This window comes from Bos javanicus, chromosome 5 (assembly GCF_032452875.1).
Source record: "Bos javanicus breed banteng chromosome 5, ARS-OSU_banteng_1.0, whole genome shotgun sequence".
NCBI classification, from domain to species: Eukaryota; Metazoa; Chordata; class Mammalia; order Artiodactyla; family Bovidae; genus Bos; species Bos javanicus.
Window position 1 is genome coordinate 116,168,110 of NC_083872.1, and position 20,991 is coordinate 116,189,100.

The 20,991-nt window shown below is 56.5% G+C and overlaps 1 protein-coding gene across 2 annotated transcripts in view; it reads right to left on the minus strand.

The window, feature by feature from the left end:
• Positions 1–17,285, minus strand: part of KIAA0930 (KIAA0930 ortholog) — a 39,039-nt gene extending 21,754 nt beyond the window's left edge. The window contains exon 1 of one of the 2 annotated variants that reach the window (XM_061418832.1): positions 16,858–17,104. In XM_061418832.1, coding sequence (XP_061274816.1) covers positions 16,858–17,071 — 214 coding nt within the window. In that variant the 5' untranslated portion in view covers positions 17,072–17,104. Of the gene's footprint in view, positions 1–16,857 lie in introns of both variants that reach the window. The other variant, XM_061418833.1, reaches the window with a different exon arrangement.
• Between the last annotated feature and the right edge of the window lie 3,706 nt (positions 17,286–20,991).

Genomic DNA, 20,991 nt, shown 5'->3' on the forward strand with positions numbered 1-20,991 from the left:
TCAGGGTCTTTTCCAATGAGTCAACTCTTCACATGAGGTGGCCAAAGTACTGAAGTTTCAGCTTCAGCATCATTCCTTCCAAAGAAATCCCAGGGCTGATCTCCTTCAGAATGGACTGGTTGGATCTCCTTGCAGTCCAAGGGACTCTCAAGAGTCTTCTCCAACACCACAGTTCAAAAGCATCAATTCTTCGGTGCTCAGCTTTCTTCACAACCCAACTCTCACATCCATACATGACCACTGGAAAAACCATAGCCTTGACTAGACCTGCATATAGGTTTCTCAAGAGGCAGGTCAGGTGGTCTGGTATTCCCATCTCTTTCAGAATTTTCCACAGTTTACTGTGATCCACACAATCAAAGGCTTTGGCATAGTCAATAAAGCAGAAATAGATGTTTTTCTGGAACTCTCTTGCTTTTTCGATGATCCAGCAGATTTGGCAATTTGGTCTCTGGTTCCTCTGCCTTTTCTAAAACCAGCTTGAACATCTGGAAGTTCACGGTCCACGTATTGCTGAAGCCTGGCTTGCTGAATTAAAAGTTACGAGTATACAATTCTGTAGTCTAGCAAGTGTACAACTGAGCGACTTCACTTTCCCTTTTCACTTTCATGCACTGGAGAAGGAAATGGCAACCCACTCCAGTGTTCTTGCCTGGAGAATCCCAGGGACGGGGGAGCCTGGTGGGAGGCCGTCTATGGGGTCGCACTGAGTCGGACACGACTGAAGCGACTTAGCAGCAGCAGCGGCAAGTGCACAATAGCATTATGTCTGAGAAAGCGAAAACATACCTCCATTTAAAAATCCTTTATTTCTGAAAAATTCCAACCGTCATCTGAGTCTGCAGGAAGTCATAATCTTTTTGCAGTGTTGACATCGAAGCTCACTGATCACAGAGCACCACAACAAACATAATCATAGTAGAATATTCAGATCACGGAGGCAGCAATTCTACCTAATTTAACATGACCCAAGAGAAAATGCCAAGAATGTTTCAAAATAAAAACAGCCAGGAAAATGCAGAAAGAGTGACGAGGGGCATGAACCCTCTCAGATATGGAAACACACTCGGAAAGCTAAACCCTTATATCACCATCAACCCAAATCGTACAGTGCCTGTCCTGCCACGTGGAGGAGGAGGACTTGAGAGAGCAAACAGCCAGAGACAAGAGGTCACAGACAGAGAGAGGAGATCCACTCAAGTTCTTAGTGTTGGGCTTCCCCAGTCTTCCGGAGGCTTAGATTTCAATCTTCTAGATTGTTAGCCAATACATTTCTCTTTTTACTTTTTTAAATTGAAGTATAGTGTTGTTGGGGTTTTTTTAATATTTGGCTGTGTGCATGCATGCTAAGTCACTTGAGTCATGTCCAACTCCTTGCAACCCTATGGACTGTAGCCCGCTTGGCTTCTTGTCAGTGGGATTCTCTAGGCAACAATACTGGAGTGGGCTGCCATGTCCTCCTCCAGGGGATCTTCGGGACCCAGGGATCAAACCTGCATCTCTGTACCCCCTGCGCCGGCAGGCAGGTTCTTTACCACTAGCGCCAGCCCTTATTGGCCGCATGGGATCTCAGTTGCAGCCTGTGAACCTTTAGTTGCGACCCCTGGGATCTAGTTCTCTGACCAGGGACGAAGCCCAGGGCCCCCTGCATCGGAAGGGCAGAGTCTCAGTCACTGGACCCCCAGGAAAGTCCCCACTGAAGACAGCTGATTTACAATGTAGAGTTTCAGGTCCACAGCAAAGTGATTCAGTTATATAATACATATAATTCAGATACCTATATATATTCTTTTTCAGATTTATTTTCCCTTTCTAAGCTGCCATGGATAAGTTTCTTCACTTCTAACCAAAAGACTCCCCCCCCCCCAAAAAAAATACTCAAGAATTACCCAAGTTAAAGAAAAACCACAAACCCTCTCTTAACCCCACGACACCTCTAGCTATTGTCTCACCAGATGTTGATTCCAACGGAAACTTTTCAGTCCTCTCTTACTTGGACAGACAAGTGAACTGACAAATTTGTTCAATTCTACCATTGTTTGGTGGGTTTGTCTTTTGTTTTCCTGCAGAACTCTCTGACTTCATCTCTGCATCATTTCATTGATTCTATCTTTAAATGTATCTGGAATCCAACTGCTTCCCACAAACCACTCTTCCAGCCCGGGGCCAAGCACCACCATTTCCTGCCGGTGTGAACTGTCCCAGCTTCCTAAACGGCCCCCAGACTTGAAACAGTTCTTGTCACTTTCCTGCTCCAAATCCTCCATGAGGCTTCCTTCCTCGCCTCCCCGGTTCTTACCTGCAGCAGGCAGGATCTTTGAGGCATGTCAGTTCAGTTCAGTTCAGTCGCTCAGTCATGTCTGACTCTTTGTGACCCCATGGACTGCAGCACGCCAGGCCTCCCTGTCCATCACCAACTCCCGGAGTCCACCCAAACTCATGTCCATTGAGTCGGTGATACCATCCAGCCATCTCATCCTCTGTTGTCCCCTTCTCCTCCCGCCTTCAATCCTTCCCAGCATCAGGGTCTTTTCAAATGACCTTTTAACTGAAGCAGGCAAACTCAGTTGTGGCATGTGGGATCTAGTTCCCTGACGAGGGAGGGCACTGGGAGCACGGACTCTTAGCCACTGGACCACCAGGGAAGCCGCCCCCTTAGCTCTTTACTCAAACGCCCACCTTCTCGGGGGGCCTTCCCAAAGCACCTGTACCACTGCTACCACTGGAGAGCATCGTATCTATTTTATCTGTTTTCTTTGCCTTCAGTCTTTCCCAAGTACAGCAGCCAGAAACCCTTTTCTATTAAGGTCCAGACAGAAAATACTCTGCAGACCATATGGTCCTGTCTCAACTGCAAGATCACCCACAGCACTACATAAAGAAATGGGCATGGCGATGTGCCAAGAAGTTCATTTACAACAACGGGCAGCAGGCTGGAGCTGGCCTGGGGCCAGCTTGTCCTAACAGAGCACCTTCCCTCCTTGTTTTGTTCACTGCTGTACACAGCTCCTAGAACAGTATTTGACTTGTAGGAAACAATAAATATTGGCTAATTAAGTGAGGGAGATGAACTGAGTGATTAAGGAAAGCAAGGTGGTGCTGGTACACAATTAGACTGATCAATAGAACAGAAGAGAAAGCACAAAACCAGAATGAAAACACACGGTAACTTAGTTCACATAAAGATTTGTCCTTTATGTCAGTAGGATAAAGCTGGTTCTTCAACAGATGGTCTTGGACAGACTGGCCAGCAGAGAAAAGAGAATGAGGCGGGGCCCCTGCTCAGACCAAAATCAATTTTGGAAAGAGAAACATTTCTGATGCTAAAAGTAAAATCATAAGAAAATGAAATAAACCATGCATGAGTTTTTTTGATTCTTTCGGAAAGAGGAGGCTGTCAAAGAAAAGAATGATAGTAAAAAGAAAAGAATGATAGTAAAAAAAAAAAAAAAGGATGATAGATAAATCAAAGTACATAAAAAATTTCTATAGAAAACAAAAAGCCCTACACACCATAAATAAAGGCAAAAACAAACACCACGCTGGAAAAATTACCCAGAGCTCTTAAATGAGGGTTAATTTTCTTAACAAGTAAGTTTCATACGAGAGCAGAATAAAATGCAGCAGAATGGAAAGGCAAAGGGAGATATAAATGGCTTTTTAAAAATACATTTATTTATGTGGCTGAGCCGGGTCTCAGCTGCAGTGCGCGGGATCTTCAGTCCTCATAGGGCGTGGGGTCGCTGGTCCTCGATGTGGCACGTGGGATCTTTAGTTGCGGCACAGGGGACCTAGCTCCCTGACCAGGGGTCGACAGGGCACTGACAGAGGGAATACCTCAGGCACCATCGAGTGAGGGGCCCCTCGGTCACTGACAGCTTCACAGTCAGAAGACTGACGGGGCCAAAAGCCAGAGGTGGCTCCGCCTCGAGGTGGCGTCTGTGTAACAGGCTGAGCCTCGGTGGTCACTGAAATGCGGCCACTTGACGGGATTTCTCATATACACTGGCGCAGCCTCCTGGGTTTCAACCCAAATGACTGAAAACCTTGACAACTGTAGGGAATGTGTAACGGGAGTGGCAGGAAGGAGGCGGGGCACACTTTCCCGGGACCCCTTTTCTGTGACATCAACACCTGTTGCTTCTACTCTGCTTTCTGTTTGTGCCTGATTGTCCTATTTCTTTAAGAAAAGAAACTTACTCATTAACTAAATTAGGGGCCACCCTCTCTCTCAAGGGACAAGAAAGCTACCCTCATCACCAAATGTTATTAACAGAAAAAAAGAAAAAAAAAAGGTACAGATTAAACCCATAACTGAAATAAAAGACTCAACAGACCCTGAAATATAAAACACTGAGATTCTGGGCCTAACTCAAAACAAATTGAGGCCTTAAGTGACCCCCTTCCGGATTTGGAAACTGTCGGGGTTAAAAAATGGTTTGGATCTTCAAAATCGTGATTGTAATCTCTTTGAATGACTTTTCTGATGTTTACTGCTGTATTTCTTTTCATACACATCTTTTTGGAGACTCGTTCTCCAACGCTTAACTTCTGAGAGAGAGAAAAGGGTGATGTTAACCAGAATGACAATGACTGGCAGTTCTCCCAGCAGAGATGGGCAATAAGCCGGCTGTTTGCTCCTTCCCCAGGCAGGCCTCTGCCCATCTCAGCTGGAAGGAGCTAATGACTGAAGGACCATCACCCTCACCCCCTTTTATGCATAAAAGGATAAACACCTGGAGGGGGGAATCACAGGGACAGATAGGTGATTAAATAGTCGGTCCCACCACGGGACTGTGAGTAGAAAAATACGGGAGACCTCTGGAAGTTAATCATTGCTCGAGAAAGCACGCTCGCTTAACCACGCAACCAAGCAGGCTTGCCTAGCAACCAAACCACACGGCAGAAGCACGAGACGTGACCCAGAGCAATAAAACAGAGGTGGCCTGAGACCTCTATCCTGTCCAGCGAGCCTGGTGAGCTAGCGATCACAAGGACGTGCTCTCTGCACCCGCGAAAAACCATCTGTGGAAGGAAACTCCCCTGCCCAGCCTGGAGGAGGAGCTGGTAATGGAAGCATGACGTCTAGGCAAGAAAGACAAAGAAGGTCTTCTCCCCCTCCCCACTTTTCCTTTGACTATAAAACTGTGGGGCTTCCCTAGTGGTTCAGATGGTAAAGAATCCACCTGCAATGCGGGAGACCTGGGTTCCATCCCTGGGTCAGGAAGATCCCCTGGAGAAGGCTACGACAACCCACTCCAGTACTCCTGCCTGGAGAACTCCATGGACGGAGGAGCCTGGCGGGCTGCAGTCCACGGGGTCACAGAGAGTGACACACGACTGAGAGACTAACACTTTCACAGGAAACTGCAGCCCACTGAGTTCTCGGGGCGTGGCTTTCTCACCCGCCCGCTAGCAAGCCTCACAAGTGTCCTAGTCTAGCAAACCAGTTCTCATCAGCCACTCCGCTCTCGCTGAATTCTCCTCTGCACTGAGACACAAAAGACCACGGTCCGGGAGTTCTTGGAGCTCCCGTGAAGGGACACCTATCAGTCTCAGGACAGCTGCGTCGGGAGGGTGGGGAGGGCAGGCACCACAGCGCTGCACCCGGCCAAGATGTCAGGGAGTGCACCCCGAAGGGGGGAGGTTCAGGGGGCTGGGGACCAGCACTCAAGGCCTCCTGGAGAGGGGGTGGGAGAGGGGAAGGGGCCACGGCTGGGGGGCTGGGACCGCACGTGGCCTCTGGCAGGGTGGGGCTTTGTGCGGACCCTCAGAGGACTGGGGCCCTGAAGGGGCTGAGATGGAGCCTCTCTGCTGTGGAGACGAGGAAGGGGCGGAGGCGTGACCCGCGCCTGTGGATGCTGGGTGTCCAGCCTGCCCAAGGGCCCCGCGGGAGGCCTCCTGAGAGCTGCCTGGCCTGGGGGTGCCCAGCTCAGCCCGGCCCCTCCCGAAGGCTGGGGGGTCAACTGGCCTCTTTGGGGAGAGGCCGGGCAGCACTCGGCCACTTCCGCCCCCGGGCAGCCAGGGCAGCATGAATAGGCTTCTGTGGCCCCTCAATAGGCCTTTCATCAACTCGTGGCTCTCCGTGCTCCCGCCCCCGGGGCACAGAGGACAAAGAAGATGCCCGGGGAGGCCCAGGGCTGCCCCAATGAGGCATTTGGATGGAGAGCTGGTCAGACGGGCCCCACGTGAGCCACCCCACGGGCCAGGCCGGTCCTCTGCTGCAGCCCCAGGGAAGCTCGGGGTTTCAGTGATGCTCAGGGGCCTGACCAGGAGAGCCATCACCTGCCTGGCTCCTTTCTTCTTCAGGGAAAGTCCAGCCTTCCTCCCCAGAGGAGCCAGGCCCTCCAGAGAACCCGTTCCAGAGGGCAGTGTGGTCCCCCACACTCCAGCCACCCCCCACACCTTCTTCCCTGACTGAACACCCTACGCATCCTTAGCCACCCCTCCCCTCACCGTGGAGTCTCTTCCGGGGCTCAGCCCAATCTGGCTTATGCAGGTCAGCTCGCCATCACCTCCGGGGGGCCCGTCCCCACCATCCGCATCCCCCACCAAGCACCTCCCCGACCCAATGAGCCACTTGACCGCACGTGATCTTCTAAAGATCAAAAAATGTGTTCACTGTTACAAGTATTTATTAAAAAGTGCAATTCAAGGGTTAGCTGGGTAAGCACATCATTGCAAATCACATACAAAAGAAAGGGATAACAAATGCCCCCGCACCAACGAAAAAAACAAGATGCCAACAAAACAAGGGGGAAAACTTAGCGTGCTGAGGAATGGACCCCAGAAGACGAGGAGTGGAAGTCAGAGCCAGATTTCTACCCACATGTTGTGCAAAAGGAGACGGTGAGGAAAGACGGGCAGCCACCACCAAGTGCTGGCTCTGGGTTCAGCTGCGGCTTCAGTATTAGGTTTTCACCAGGGAGGTGATGGGAGGTTTGCCCCAGGGAGGTGATGGGAGTATCCTATATACATGTACACTGGAGGCTTGTGAAGTCATCAGAAGCTTGAAGCGTGTGCATCTTGACGGGTTCAGCTGCTAACACTCAATTAAAGCACCTGTTAGTGTCTTCACTCCGCTGAGGAGGAGGTGGAGGCTGCAGGTGTGACTCACCTGTCTGAGGTCACCCTGCTGGCAGGGGGCAGGCCCAACCGCAGCCCAGCGCTCAGCCCTGGGTGGGGCCTCGTCACACTAACCACCTGTGTGTGTCCCCCCACCGTGAGCAGGCAGCTCGCTGGCAGAGTGGCGGAGCACCCAGCACAGGGCAGGGCCCAAACAGGGAGTCAGCCACGCTGAACCAACGACCGTGTGACTGTGACACACTCCGGCTTCCGGTTCACTCGGAGAACACGTCGGCTTTAAACCCAGCCCAAAGCCACCGTCCCTTCTCACAATGTGTGCAGTGTTGCGAAATCCTTCAAGGGCTCCTACACCCTTGGGTTCCCCCGCAGGGAGGCCTTGATCCCCATTGGCCAGCTCCAGGTCGGGTTCAGCCCCCACCCTGACCTGCCCCATGCTGGGCATCACCTGAGGCCTGGGTGCAGTGAGGAAGAAACCCGGACCCGACCTCAAGGTCACTTTCACGGGTGGGACTCGAGTTCCCATGGCCCCCACAGTTCCCAAAAGCGATCCTTTGGATTCTCCGAAGCAGCACTGCGTGCAAACCCCACAGTCCTGCAGCCACCGTCACGGGACTGTGGCCAGCCTGCTCCCTACTAACCACTCCCAGATGGCTTCGAGCCTGCCTGCCCGCTCATCAGGCCAAAACAGTAGCTCCCCGTTCAAACCCCACATCGCCAGCACCAACGTGGCCTTAAGCCAACTCCCGACTCACTGCTTTGTCCAGCACATCAACCAGCCTCCAGGACGAGGAGGGGCCGTTCTCCTGAGTGACCTTCCAGGAACACCCACGCAAGGTGCCCAGCCCAGACAGGGGCCATGGCCCGGCCGCCCCAGTTCCCGCCCACCTGCCCCGGCTGGAGGTCACCTGGTCCCTGCCCTGGTCACTATCCCGCTTCCTCCCGCGGAGTCACACAGCACGAGGCACACGGTGGGAGCCCAGAAGCCCAGGCCAGCCCTGCAAGAGGCTCACAGCTGTGCCCGAGCAGGGTGCCACCCAGCAACCCTAGGCCGTGTGGGTGCCCACCCCCGCCCACAAACCAGGCTCGGGGCTGGGGACCCAGGTCAGCTGGGCCAGCCCACCCAGGGAGCCCAGGCAGAAGGACTGCCCTGCTCATGGTCGCACCCCAGCAGCCGCTCCTGCGGGCTTCAGGGTGCAGGCTGAGGTTTACTAAGCGCTTCCAACGTGTGACCCGCTGTGGGAAGCTAGGACTCGAGGCCTGCCCCCTCCCCCGACCAGGCCCTGGGCAGTCAACAGACACGGGCGCTTCAGGTGTCGCCCACCGAGCTCCCCCCAAACACACCGCCCCCTCCCCCAGGGGCGGCTCCTCTCATTTCTCCTCCTTCCCAGGGTCTGGGGGGTGGGGGCGGCCTTGTGCAATTCCAGCCCTCAGCCCCGCGGCTTCCTGCCCCGGAATGCCCCTCCCAGGCAGTCCTCCTCTTTCATTTCCCTCCTTCACTCTCGCTTCTTCTAAGAGGTCCTTCCCTGTGAAGAGCAGCAGCCGGGGTTCCTCTTAATACACTAGGCCAGGGTGAGGCCACAGGGAAGAAAGGGCACACATGCCTCTGGGGAAATGGATGTCCGCGTGAGGCAGGCACAGACACAGCCTCGAGTCCTGGAGGCCTGGGTACAGAACCCGCACAGACTACTTGGGACCCTGACCAGGGGCCCTCGTGTCTGAGGCCCGTCACCTCGGTCCATCAGCAGAGGTGACCTCCCCTTCACCGCGGCTGCCAGGGGGTGAGCAGGGCTGGGCTCGCAGTGACGGGACAGTGGCTGCTCGGGGAGGGAAGCGGCTTCGCCACGGCTGCTAGGGGGTGAGCAGGGCTGGGCTCGCAGTGACGGGACAGTGGCTGCTCGGGGAGGGAAGCGGCCTCCCCAGACTTGGAGAGGGGATCCTGACACAGACTGGGATGGCCCCTGCTCCCTGCACAACCTCTCCCCTAGGCTGACCCCCTGACTCCTCAGGGTCTGCTGCAGGGAGCGGGGGTGGGATAAGGACTCCCAGGAGCTGACCAGCTCCACTTGGGGGGCAGCTCCCTCCTCCACAGATCAGGGGGGAGCCTGAAACCCAGGGCCCCCCTCCTGGAAGGGGCACAGCCTTGGGGACCACCCGAGGCAGCACCAGTTCCCACAAGCTGGGGATCAGAAGGACGGACCTGCAGACCGAGCTGGGGGGCTCGCCAGGTGTGAAGCCTACTGTCCCAAGCATGACGTGGCAGCTCTGGGTGGTGGATGGCCCGGTTCTTATGTCCACCTTGGGGTGGGCTGCATGGTTCCTCCTGCGTCTGCTTCTCCCAATTTCATTTCCCTTGTCCTGAACCACAGCAGCACGGTCCTCCCCGAAGCTTGGTGGCTCAGTGTTAGAGGCGTGTGCACTGGTGACCAAGTGTCCCAGAACCACGGGCTGTGAACAGTGGGCCAGTCAACCTCCCCTCCCCGTTTTACCCAAAAGGAAACCGAGGGCTGGGCGGGGGAAGGGCCCTGCCTGCAGCAACTCCCACGGGATCCCCAGGACTTGACCCAGGGCCGAAACCTGTCCTGGGGAGCCTCGGTGACCCTCCCTGGGCTCCAGGTCTGCAGGCCGACTTCTGCCTGAGGTGGACGCAGGGCAGAAGCAGTCCCACTCCTCCAGGGGATCGGAGAACAGCAGTAACGTCCCCAAAGTGACACGGCATTCAACCTCTGAACCTTCTCTGCTCTGTCTCTGCCAGGCAGGACCCCCCACACCCTGATGACTGCCCTACACAAGGGCTGCTTCCTAAGAATGACCACTGTCTTCACTCAACAGACACCAAGCCCTCCCCCCGCACCCCCCTCCCCCACCCCAACCCCTCCCCCTCACTGCCCCCAGCCCCGGCCCTGGGCCTGCTCTGCCATGAGCTGGCACAGGCGACCCGGAGCCAGCCCAGTGGCTCTGCAGGGGAGGTGAGGGAGAGGAGGCCACACACAGGAGACTGCCTCACAGGCCTGCCGGCGGACATCCCTACAGGTGCCAAGAACAGGGTGGGGAGAGGGGCAGCAGAGCCCCTCCAGAGGTCAGGAAAGGGCAGGAAGTGAGAGGTGAGGCTCCCCATGGAGGAGCGCCACCCCCCCAGAAGACTCACACGGCCGGGGGAGCAGCTGTGAGCGGGGCCAGGTCACAAAGGGTCTTACAAGCTGACTTGGCTGCCTCGAGGAGTCTTGCAGGGCATGAGCGGCAGAGTATGACAAGGTCGAGTACGACACAGTCGGGGGTGGCAGCTGCGGGGATGCAGTGCAGCCCAAGGGGGACCCGAGGTGGGGGTGAGGGATGGCCCGGGGCAGGTAGAACTCGGCCACGGGAGAGAGGGGTGCCAGGAAGGGCTGACCTCTGCCCAGGCCTGGCCAGGCTGAGGGGCAGGTACCTGCGACGCGTCCCTGGAGGGAAGATGGTGTCCAATGGCCGAGGGCAGTCGGGACTGGGGGCTGAGGACCCAGCGAGGGTCTGGGCTGGTCTGGGAAGGGGCTGGGCGGGACGCGGGGGCAGCACGAACCGTCACCCTCTGCCCACCTGACTCTACCATCTGCCCCGGAAGCGCTCCGCCCCGGCAATTCAGAAAGTCCTCCGTGAGTTTGGTAAACATCTGCCTGCCACCTGCCATATCCACGCATGGTCTCAGTCCGGCCCTGGGGGCACAGATAGCAACCTCTAAGAAACAGCCTCCTGGGCTGGGGGCCCAAAGAAATCCTCCGCTTGCAGAAAGCTCCGCACAGATGAAGAGGCTTGTGGCAAGCTGTTTATAGAAGCAAAAAACTGGATCCAAACTAAGTTTCCCACAAGACAAGACCAATTAAGTAAATTATGGCACATCCACTCAACTACCCTGCAGACATTTAAATAATGCTTCGAGTCTGAACAACATGGAGAATGTTTTAGGAATTTTAAGTGAGAAAGCATGATGAAGAAACTTCATGTGTAGAATGTCAAGTATCTGTTAAGGGGCTTCAGAAAGCTTGGAAATGGAGACTTTGCAAAGTTAAAAGTGTCAGCCCTGTCCATCACCAGCTCCCAGAGTTTGCTCAAACTCGTGTCCATTGAGTCGGTGATGCCATGTATGTCTGTGTAACTGGAACTATGAGTGATTTTTTTTCCATTCTCTTAATATTTTCCAGTTTCTATATTGTGCATGTAACATTTTTTAATTGGAAAAACAAATTTTTGTTCGGGGTTTTTGAGGCTGTTTTTGTTGTTTTTTTTAAACAAGTGTCCCACCCGGGGCTTCTCTTCAGGGGCCTGGTGGCTTGGCTGGTATTCGAGGCGGATGTAAATAAGGAGCCACTGCCTCAAGGAGGGGGTGCACCTTGTGCAAGGCCTCGGGGCAGGGGCACAGCAGGCACTCCAGCCCAGGGCAGGGGAGGGCGGTGGGTGCCAACACAGCTGACCGCCCTCTGGCTCTGCCAAGAATCTCTGCAGCCCAGAGCCTCAGTCTCCCTAGTGAAGGCCCGCGTCCTCAGCATTCTCTGAAAGAACACAGGGCCCCGACCTTGAGAGAGGACCCACCGGCAGCCCCAGAAATGGTGGAGGCCGGAACCCACAGGCCTTAAAAATAGGCGCAGGAACCGAGAGAGGCCCCCCTGCCATTCCAACGGCCACACTTCCTCCCTGTGCACTGGCCCACGGCCAACTCAGCCAGCCCTGGCGCTGGGGGGGGCCCCAGGGACCCCCGGGAAACCAGCCACAGCCACGGCGAAGCCATCATCTGCGGAGCTCGGGTCCCGCCCCAACTCCACAGACAGAGGTCTGTGCCCGTTATAATGATGACAGCACCGAGGGCCAGCCCGTGCTGGGGCGGGGTGGGGCCCGGTCCTGCCGCGGCTCCTGTGGCCCTATGCCGCCTCGTGAGGCTGCGCCTGCCCTTTCCTTGATGATTCCCTCGACCCTCCAGACCCTGACGTCCCCACTTCACAGATGAGGACACAGGCCCCAAGGGATGGCAGGCACAGGCCCCACAGTCTTCCCCTCCAGCCAGACCTCCCACAGACATCTCCCGCCCGACATGACGCCCCAGCTACACAGCGCCGAGCCAGACAGAGGCCCAGCGGAGCGTGCAAGGACCTTCCCAACGCAGTGGCGGTGGTGCGTGCAGGTGTTCCGCGCAGAGGCGAGGCCCGCGGGAGAGGGCTAACTGCCCCCTTAGCCCTCTGTAGGCCTCATTCCATCAACTCTCTGCAGGATGGCTCCTGGCGCCTGACTGGCCTTGGCTGGAACCCCGAGAACCCCAGCTCTGCTAGCTCCCAGCTGTGTGACCCTGGGGGAGTCACTTTCCTCTCTGAAGCCTGGTTTCCTCCTCTGGGGTAACAGCAGAAGCTGCCTCCACAGGAGACAGAAGTGAAGGCCCAGTGGGGCTGGCACACGGCAGACGGGCTGAGCCCCCCACCCCCAGGACTAACAGCTTATCTAAGTGCCAGCTGGTCCTCAAGTCAAACACCCACAGAGTAGCCTGAGGGCGGGCCCCGGGAGCACCGAAGTCCCAGCCGGGCACCCGGAGCCCCAAACGCCGCTCCGGCCTCAACTCCTGCAGCCACCCTTCAAGCCTCCCTGCACCAGCCTGGCAAGTTCTGCCCGCCTCAGCCCCCCTCTCAAAGGCATGACCCCGCCCCGTCCCAGTCAGCGGACGGGGTCCCCTCTTTGTGCCCCTCACCACCTCTCCCACCTCGACCTGGCCCGCAACCAGGCCACCTGGCGGCAGGTAGCTACGCAGGCCCACATCGGGTCACCTGAGGACAGATGTGGGCCTTCACCTCTGCTAAGAGCTGGGGTTCAGGCAGATTCTTCCGCCACTTACTAGCCACGGGACTGGGGTACGTTACTTCACCGCCGAACCTGTGTTTCTCCACCAGGACAAAGAGAAGAGTTTAATAATCCTTACCTTAAGAGAATTAGTTTGAGGATAAAAGGACATGGTGAAAGGGAAATACCCCGTTTGGTCCCGCAGCACTCCAGAGAAAGTTCCCTAAGCTACCTAAACAGGGGTGAGAGCCCAGGAACTTCAAAATGCTTCAAAATGCTCAGCCCTGGGAACTTCCTGGTGCTCCAGGGGTTAGGACTCTGTACTTTGCCTGCGGAGGGTGCGGGTTCAATTCCTGGTTGGGAATTAAGATTCCACAGGCTGGCTTCAGCCATAAAAAAAAAAAAAAAAAAAGCCAATAAAATAAAATGTAAAAAATATATAACGCTCAGCCTAGGCAGGGCACCAAAAAAAGCATTGTGAGGAGGCCCCTCCCCTCACAGAGCCCTTCCGCAACTCACACCCAGGTTGTGTCCATATGACCTGACTACACGCCAGTGGCATGACGCCCGTGTTAAAGGGGGCCTGTCCACACAGCGTGCGTGGGCTGACGTCCAAGAACCATCAGAAGGCCCAAGCCCCGAGAGGAAGCCTCAGGCTATCTCCACCTTTGGTTCAGATGTCGGCATCACACAAAACCTGGGCACTGGACCACCTCACTCTTCCCAGCTCAGAGATTCTTGGTCCCTGAACAAGCTAACCCAGCCACCAGCTTGGCCCACAAGTTCTCTGGAAGCACAGGCAGGTTCCTGTGGATAAAACACCAAAACCCCGCTCAGAATGACCTGGCTGATTCCACAGAGTTCACCTGAGTACCTGGCTCTCTCTCCCCACTCACCGGTCCCCCGCCCCATGTGGTAGGGATCCAAGCTGATCCCCCATCTGGCATGGAGCGAGTGTTCAGACAAATGCTTCCGCTGCAGAGGATACAGTGGACAAGATTCAGAAATCAGGTTTGGGTCTCCAAGGTGCCTTTCATCATAGCAGCCAAGCAATGATGTGGGGAGTGGCCAGGGTGGGGGTTAGGTGTGGGGCAATGGTAGTCAATTTCTCCCATCTCATAGACAGACACTGACTCATCCAGGTTCAAGGGTCTCCCCTAGAGGCTCCTGCATACCTTCAAAACAACCTCAGAGAGCATGGCACAGTTCTGAATAGCCTAAGGTTGAGTCAACAACAATCTGGGAGATTTAAGTTAATTCATAACTGTAACAGGTTGTCCCAGCTGCAAAGTGGAGATGAGAGGATGACGGGAGCAACTGGATGTACAAAGTGCTTTGGGGAGGGCATTCTGGCTCACACCCAGGTGCTCAGGCCAGTCGCTCCTAACTCTGCTTGGGCATGAAGTCACTGTTTAGCTTGCCCCTCTCTGAACATCACATCTCTCGTCTGAAAACTGAAAGAGATGGGCAACATGAGCCCTTCTATGAGTTGAAGATCCTAACTTCCTTGCCATCCACGCCCTTTACTCCCCAGTCCAGAAAGTAATCCTCTCCTTCTTTTGCTGAATGAGCACCGGGCACCTGCTCTGCACATGCTGCGTGCTGGGCATTGGGTGGGGGATGGGGGGGACCCAGATGTGGGCAAGGCCCTGGAGGGGTCACCTGCTAACTGAGGAGACAGCATCACAGAGCCACAGCAGTCCAATGACCCACTGGACATGAGTGTCCAGACAGCAGAACAGGGGGCGGAGGAAGGGTCCCTGGGTGGCGGCATCAGCGCTGACGCCCGAAGGCAGACCTGCAGCTGTCTGCAGGGCCGGTGAATGTGCGGGACAGGTGGCCTCCCGGGAGCAGAAAACAGCAGGGATAAAAGCGCAGCGCACCGGAGCACGACAGGGACAGTTCTGAGGGGCTGGGGGTGGTAGGATGGGAGACCTTGTGTGTAAAGGGCAAGTAGAGGTGAGGAGGAGGGACGCAGCACCAGTGTGACCCTCGGCCTGCGTCCCCAGCCTAGCAGGCGCAGTTCTCCTCCCCAGATGCAGCAGAACAGCAGGCGCAACGCAGCCTGGCTGGGATTATCCGGGGCGGCCAGGCCCCGGGGTCGCCCCGACCACGGTCAACCCCAGCGGTATGACGTCCTCGCAGGCTGTCCCTGGGCCCCTCTGGACCTCAGGCTCCTCGTCGGTCAAACAGAGATCACACTCCTCTCAGGCAAAGTCAGCATCAGATGGAGGGCGCCCGCACAAAGCACCTGGCACACAGCGAGTGCTCGGGGAGCGCCAGGTGCCAGGGCAATGAGTACTGTGCCTACGGGGTGGCGCTGCAGGCCCTTCGGGGCAGGGACTGTCTAACAGGGCAGAGGATGCTCAGAGGACATAGGAATGGGCTGACAGGGGAGTGGGGAGGGGTGCCAGGGAGGCTGAGCAAACAGGGCAGAGGGGCCTGGAGCAGATGGTCGCTCCGACCCCTCGCATTTCAGACACTCTGTGCCAGGTGACAGGCAGCCTGCCGGGCGGGCATGCAGCCGGGCACAGAGTAGGTGCTCAACCAACGTTTGCTGAATGGAGGAATGAGGATCCTTCAGTTTTTGCTCAGAACTCATTAGTGACACCTTTTCAGAAGAGACCAGAGAAACCTATGTCCCTGTCCAGCTGTGTGTTGTAGACACCCTCACCTTCACGCCCACCACCCTCATCCCCACTTGTGAGGAAAGCTACATTCCAGGGCAGCCTGCCCCCCACAAAAAAGAGGATGCAAATTGATCCCCGCCCTCATCCCGGCCTCCAGGGTGTGGCCTGCTGAGGGGGTCTGGAAGCCTTGTGACCTCAGGTGGGTTGGGGGTGGGGGATATATCGGCTCTTTGGGACCCAATTTCCCCAATGGTGAATGAAGGCGGGGCCGTAGGATCTCCAAGGTGGACATTCCCTTCTCCAAAAGCTGCCGTCGCCCCCTCAGAAGTCCCCAGCCCAGACTCGGGGGGTGGGTGGTGGGTGGGAGGTGACAACGTGGTAATGAAGTCATTCCCGCAGGAGGAAGGGAGGGGTCTTTGCAGAGAGAAAACCGCAAAACCCACCCTACGGGGTGGGGTGCGGTGGGGGTGGGGGGCTCCTAGCGCTTCAGTCCAAACACGATCCACCAGGAGCCATTACCTCACATCCAGCCGCGCCGGGAGACCCCATCCCCGCCTGCAGCCCCCCACCCCCGGTTCCCTGTAGACAATACTGGACACCGCTGCCCCCACTCACCGGACGATCTAGGACCCGGGGCCTCCGTAGAGCGGAAATCACAGCCTGAGGGGCGGCCGCCCCGCTCCCTCTGCCCAGTGGGTGGGTTCGGGGCCCAGGGTCCAACAGGTCCCCAGTCAGAGCGAAGGCTCAGAGCCGCGCGGGGAGACAAAGGCTTCTGGCGCCGGGGACCTGACCTGTCTACACTGCCGGCCGCGGCACGGAAGCCCCAGGAAGGGCTTCTGGGGCCGGGGACCTGCCCTGTCCACACTGCCGGCCGCCGCACGGAGGCCCCGGGGAGGGCTTCGGGCGCCGGAGACCTGCCCTGTCCACACTGCCGGCCGCCGCACGGAGGCCCCGGGGAGGGCTTCGGGCGCCGGGGACCTGCCCTGTCCACACTACCGGCCGCGGCACGGAGGCCCCAAGGAGGGCTTCCCAGAGACGGAAGAGACCCGGCGGAGCCAAGGAGGGGAGAGGGAGGGAGAAGACGGGCAGACCCCCGGATGGGCGGACAGGGGGACAGACACGCAGGGACGCGAGCGTGCCGGACCCCTCCAGGGACCAGGATCAGAGACGGAGACGCGGGGGCGCGGGAACGACCAGGACGCGAGGACCTGGAGCGACACGCGGGGGTCCCCCTCGAGATGCATCGGGGACAGACGTGCGGAGACTCAGAGACACGCGTAGAAACGGAGACGCGCGCTGACACTCCGGCGCCACCACGGCTCCGGCCTCGCCCCCGCCCGGCCCCACTCACCGAGGCCGCAGACCTCACGGCGCAGGCTGACGCGGCCGCGCTCCTCGGCTATGGCGCGCAGCATGTGCTGCAGCGAGCGCTCCTCGGCCTCCGCGCCGCCCGCAGGCTCGGGGGAGGCGGCGGCGGCGGCCGGGAGGGCGGGCGGCCCGGCCCGGAGCCCGGCGGGCGCGGGCACAGCGGCGCAGGCCCGGCCCGGCGGCCGCGCGGAGGCCATGCCGGGCCCCGACTCATCGCCCGCGCCGCGGTGCCCGCGGGGGCCCCGGGCGCGCCCCGCCGACCCCGCCCCGGCGCCGCCCGCCGCCAGCACCAGAGAAGCCACAATCCGCCTTTGTGCGCGTCGCCGCCGCCGTCGCCGCCCGCCGAGCCCGGCGAAACCAGCGCACCTCCGCGTCGCCGACACACCGCCTGCGCGCTTCCAGGCCGCCGCCGGCCCCGCCCGGCCCCTCCCCCAAGCCGCCCGGGTCCCGCCCCAGCCCCGCCTCTGCCCGCCCTCAGACCACATCCCACCCATCCAGATCCTGCCACCATCCTCCAGGCCCCGCCCCATGATCACCGAGGCCCCGCCCCTGGCACCCAGGTCCCACCCCGGACACGCCCAGATCACGCCCCCGTCTCAGGCCACGCCCCAGGTCACCCGCCTGTGACCTGCCGCGGGGGACCAACCCGGCCGGCTCCACACCCTACGCGCTGCCCCGTGAGGGACTGAATTTGTCACTTGCCCTCCCCGTTGTCACCCTTCTCTCCTCAATCAAGTTGTCAGTACCGGTTTCCACTGCGAACTTCCTCTTCAGAACCCAGAAAGGGGTCACCCCTCCCCCAGAAACAGGTCTCACGGTGGGGGGGTGGGGGACAGTGGAAAAGCCCTTCCTTCCTGCCACCGCAGCCTCCTTCGCCTGCCACAGTGCAGGGTACTGAGAAAGCCTGCTTCCTCAGCCGTGTGATGGGGTCTCTGAGTGTTAACTAGGTACGAGGGGGTTGGAGAAGACTTGAGAGTGCCTTGGACTGCAAGGAGATCCAACCAGTCCATCCTAAAGGAGATCAGTCCTGAGTGTTCATTGGAAGGACTGATGCTGAAGCTGAAACTCCAATATTTTGGCCACCTGATGCGAAGAGCTGACTCATTTGAAAAGACCTTGATGCTGGGAAAGATTGAAGGCAGGAGGAGAAGGGGACAACAGAGGATGAGATGGTTGGATGGTGTCACCTACTCAATGGACATGAGTTTGGGTAAACTCCAGGAGTTGGTGATGGACAGGGAGGCCTGGCGTGCTGCGGTCCATGGGGTTGCAAAGAGTCGGACATGACTGAGCGACCAAACTGAACTGAACTGAGGGGGTTGGGGGCAGGGAGTAGAGATCAGCTGGACTTGTGATTCTGATAAAGACCAAGGTCCAGTGGGACCATTGGTCCCCGTGCTGGGCTCCACTGAGAGGGAGATCTGGGAGGGAAGTAGCTAGAGGCCCTTCCCTGATCTCATCCCTGGTAACCCATTTCTGCGGACTAGGGAGATGGACATGGAAAGGGAGAAACTGGCATTCCCCACTCACTAAATCTCCAAGGACATCCCCCTATGGTCATGCCAATCTCTGTCCACAGACCATCCTTGTAACTGTCCCCCAGCCTTGTAACTCAAGCTTCTTCATCTTATTTGGGTCCCATGTCACCTCCTCAAAGAGATTCCCCAACCACCTAACTTCAAAGACCACCTTCCCTCCCCTCAACCCCTTTATCCTGTTTGTTTCTTATTGATTTATTTATTTGGCTCCCCTGGATCCTAGTTGCAGTGGGATCTTCAGTCTTTGCTGCAGCATGCAGTATCTTTAGTTGGGGCATTTGAACTCTTAGTTGCGGCATGTGGGATCTAGTTCCCTAACCAGAGATCGAACCCAGGTCCCCTGCATTGGGAGCTGAGAGTCTCAGCCACTGGACGACCAGGGAAGTCCCTATCCTGCTTTGTTTTTCTTCATACACGTCACTTCCCTCTGCTGACACTACATTATAGAGCTCTGTGTTCTCTTTATTGTCTGACGTCCCCACTGAGGGAGGGGCCTGTCTTCTGCACCACTGTATTCCCTGTGCCTGGCACGTGGCCCGCCACCAAGTAGATGCCTGTGAATTGAGCACATGAAGAATGACTGAGAGGCCTGGTAGGAAGCAGGGCGTGGAGGAGGCAGTGGGGGACCTCGGGGTACAGCACTCGAGGAAGAAGTGGGTGGTCTGGGTCCTGCTTCAGGCCTCACGGCTACTTTTGTGCCACCCTGAGCACCTCGTGGCAGGGCGGGGGTCTGACCCCTGTGTGCCCACACCAGGCATGGGGAGGGTGGGGTTTGGGAGGCTCTGTAGAGGCATGTGGAGGAAGAGAATTGATGAAGCCAATGACCTGCCGTGTGTGTGTGTGTGTGTGTGTGTGTGTGTGTGTGTGTAATCTCTTCTCCCCGGGACTGCTTCCCCATCTTTGAAAGGAAGACGCTGGCCTGAGGGCTACGGTTCTGGTTCTGAGTCCAGACTGCTGGGATTTGGGGCTGGTAAAATGGGAAATGGGGGGACTTCCCTGGTCAGGGAGCTAAGATCTCACACGCCACGGGGCAACTATGCCCACGTGTTGCAAATACTGATCCTGTGTTCTAGGGCCCGTGTTCTGCAACAGGAAAAGCCCCCCCAGCACCATGACCAAGACCCAGCGCAGCCAAAATAATAAATAAATAAAATGTTTGTGAGAAAGATTTTAAAAAATGAAATGGGACACAGGAATGACTGAGCAAGGACTCACAGGCTGCGAAGTCCAGTGGTCATCTCTTTCTTTGTTTCCCCTAACTCCACCTGACTCCACCCGACCCCACTGACGCTCCTTCTTTTGTGCCTCCACTTGCTGGAAATCCTTTCTTTTCCTCTGCGTGATCACCTTCAGGGCCTACATTCTATGGGAAGCCTTCTGATTAGGCCTGGCCAATGCATTTGTATTTTTATCTTTTTCTCAAACTTCCTTCCCACCCCCTCACCCCCCACCACACACACACACACACACACACACACACACTAGCTGCCTCTATTGCTTCTGTGCCATAGGACCCTTGTCCAATCAGCTCATCCCATTTTCCCTGGCATCCAGCCCAGGAGAGGTGCCAGAAAATACTCATCGAATGAAGAAATGAACAGCCCTTGGGTTCTTTCCTTTTTATTCAATCATACTCCAAGTATTGCCCACATAGGAAATTGTTTAATGTCAACAAATGTTGACTAATACCTTGGACTTGAAGCGGGCATGAGCCGGGTTTCTGGGGTCCCAGGGCATGTTCTGCTTCTTGATGTGGGTGATGCTTACATTGGTGCGGTCGATTTATAAAACTCATACTGTAACTTGATGAGTTATACACTTTTCTGTATATATGCAGAATGTTAAATAGAATTAAAGATAAAAAGATTTAAAGTCTTTGAAAGAATTTTGGTGTAGCCGTATTTTCCATGACAATGAAAATGTTCTTTTCTGCAAAGAACTGGGTGTATTTTTAGAGACACCACTGAGGGGGGAAAAGAACATCTGAGCAGAACATTGGTCCCCAAAGATGCCCAACCCTAATCCCTGGAATTTGTAAATATATATTACCTTACATGGTAAAAAAAACTCTTCCCAAATGCGATTAGGTTAAGGATCTTGAGATGGAGAAAGTATCCCGAATTACCCATGTTTACCCAATGCAATCACACACATTCTTTTTCTATTATTGTTACTATTATGTATTTATTCGGCTGTGCGGGGTCTTACTTGTGGCACATGGGAGCTTTTAGCCATGGCAGTTGAACTCTTACTTGCAGCGTGAGAGATCTAGTTCCCTGACCAGGGATTGAGCCCAGGTCTCCTGCATTAAGAGTCTTAGCCAGACTCCCCACATATGTTCTTAAAATTGGAGGTTTCCTGGCTGTAGTCAGAGAGGGGACAACAGAAAAGTGAGCAGATAAATGCAGTGCTGCTGGTGTTGAAGGTTAAGGAAGGGACCACAAGTCAAGGGATGCAGGCAGCTTCTAGAAGATGGAAAAGGCCAGGAAACAGATGCTCTCCCAGAGATTCCAGAAAAGAGCACAGCCTTCCCTGCACCTTGCTTTTAACCCATCTCCTCCCCACTGCCCCCAGTCTTA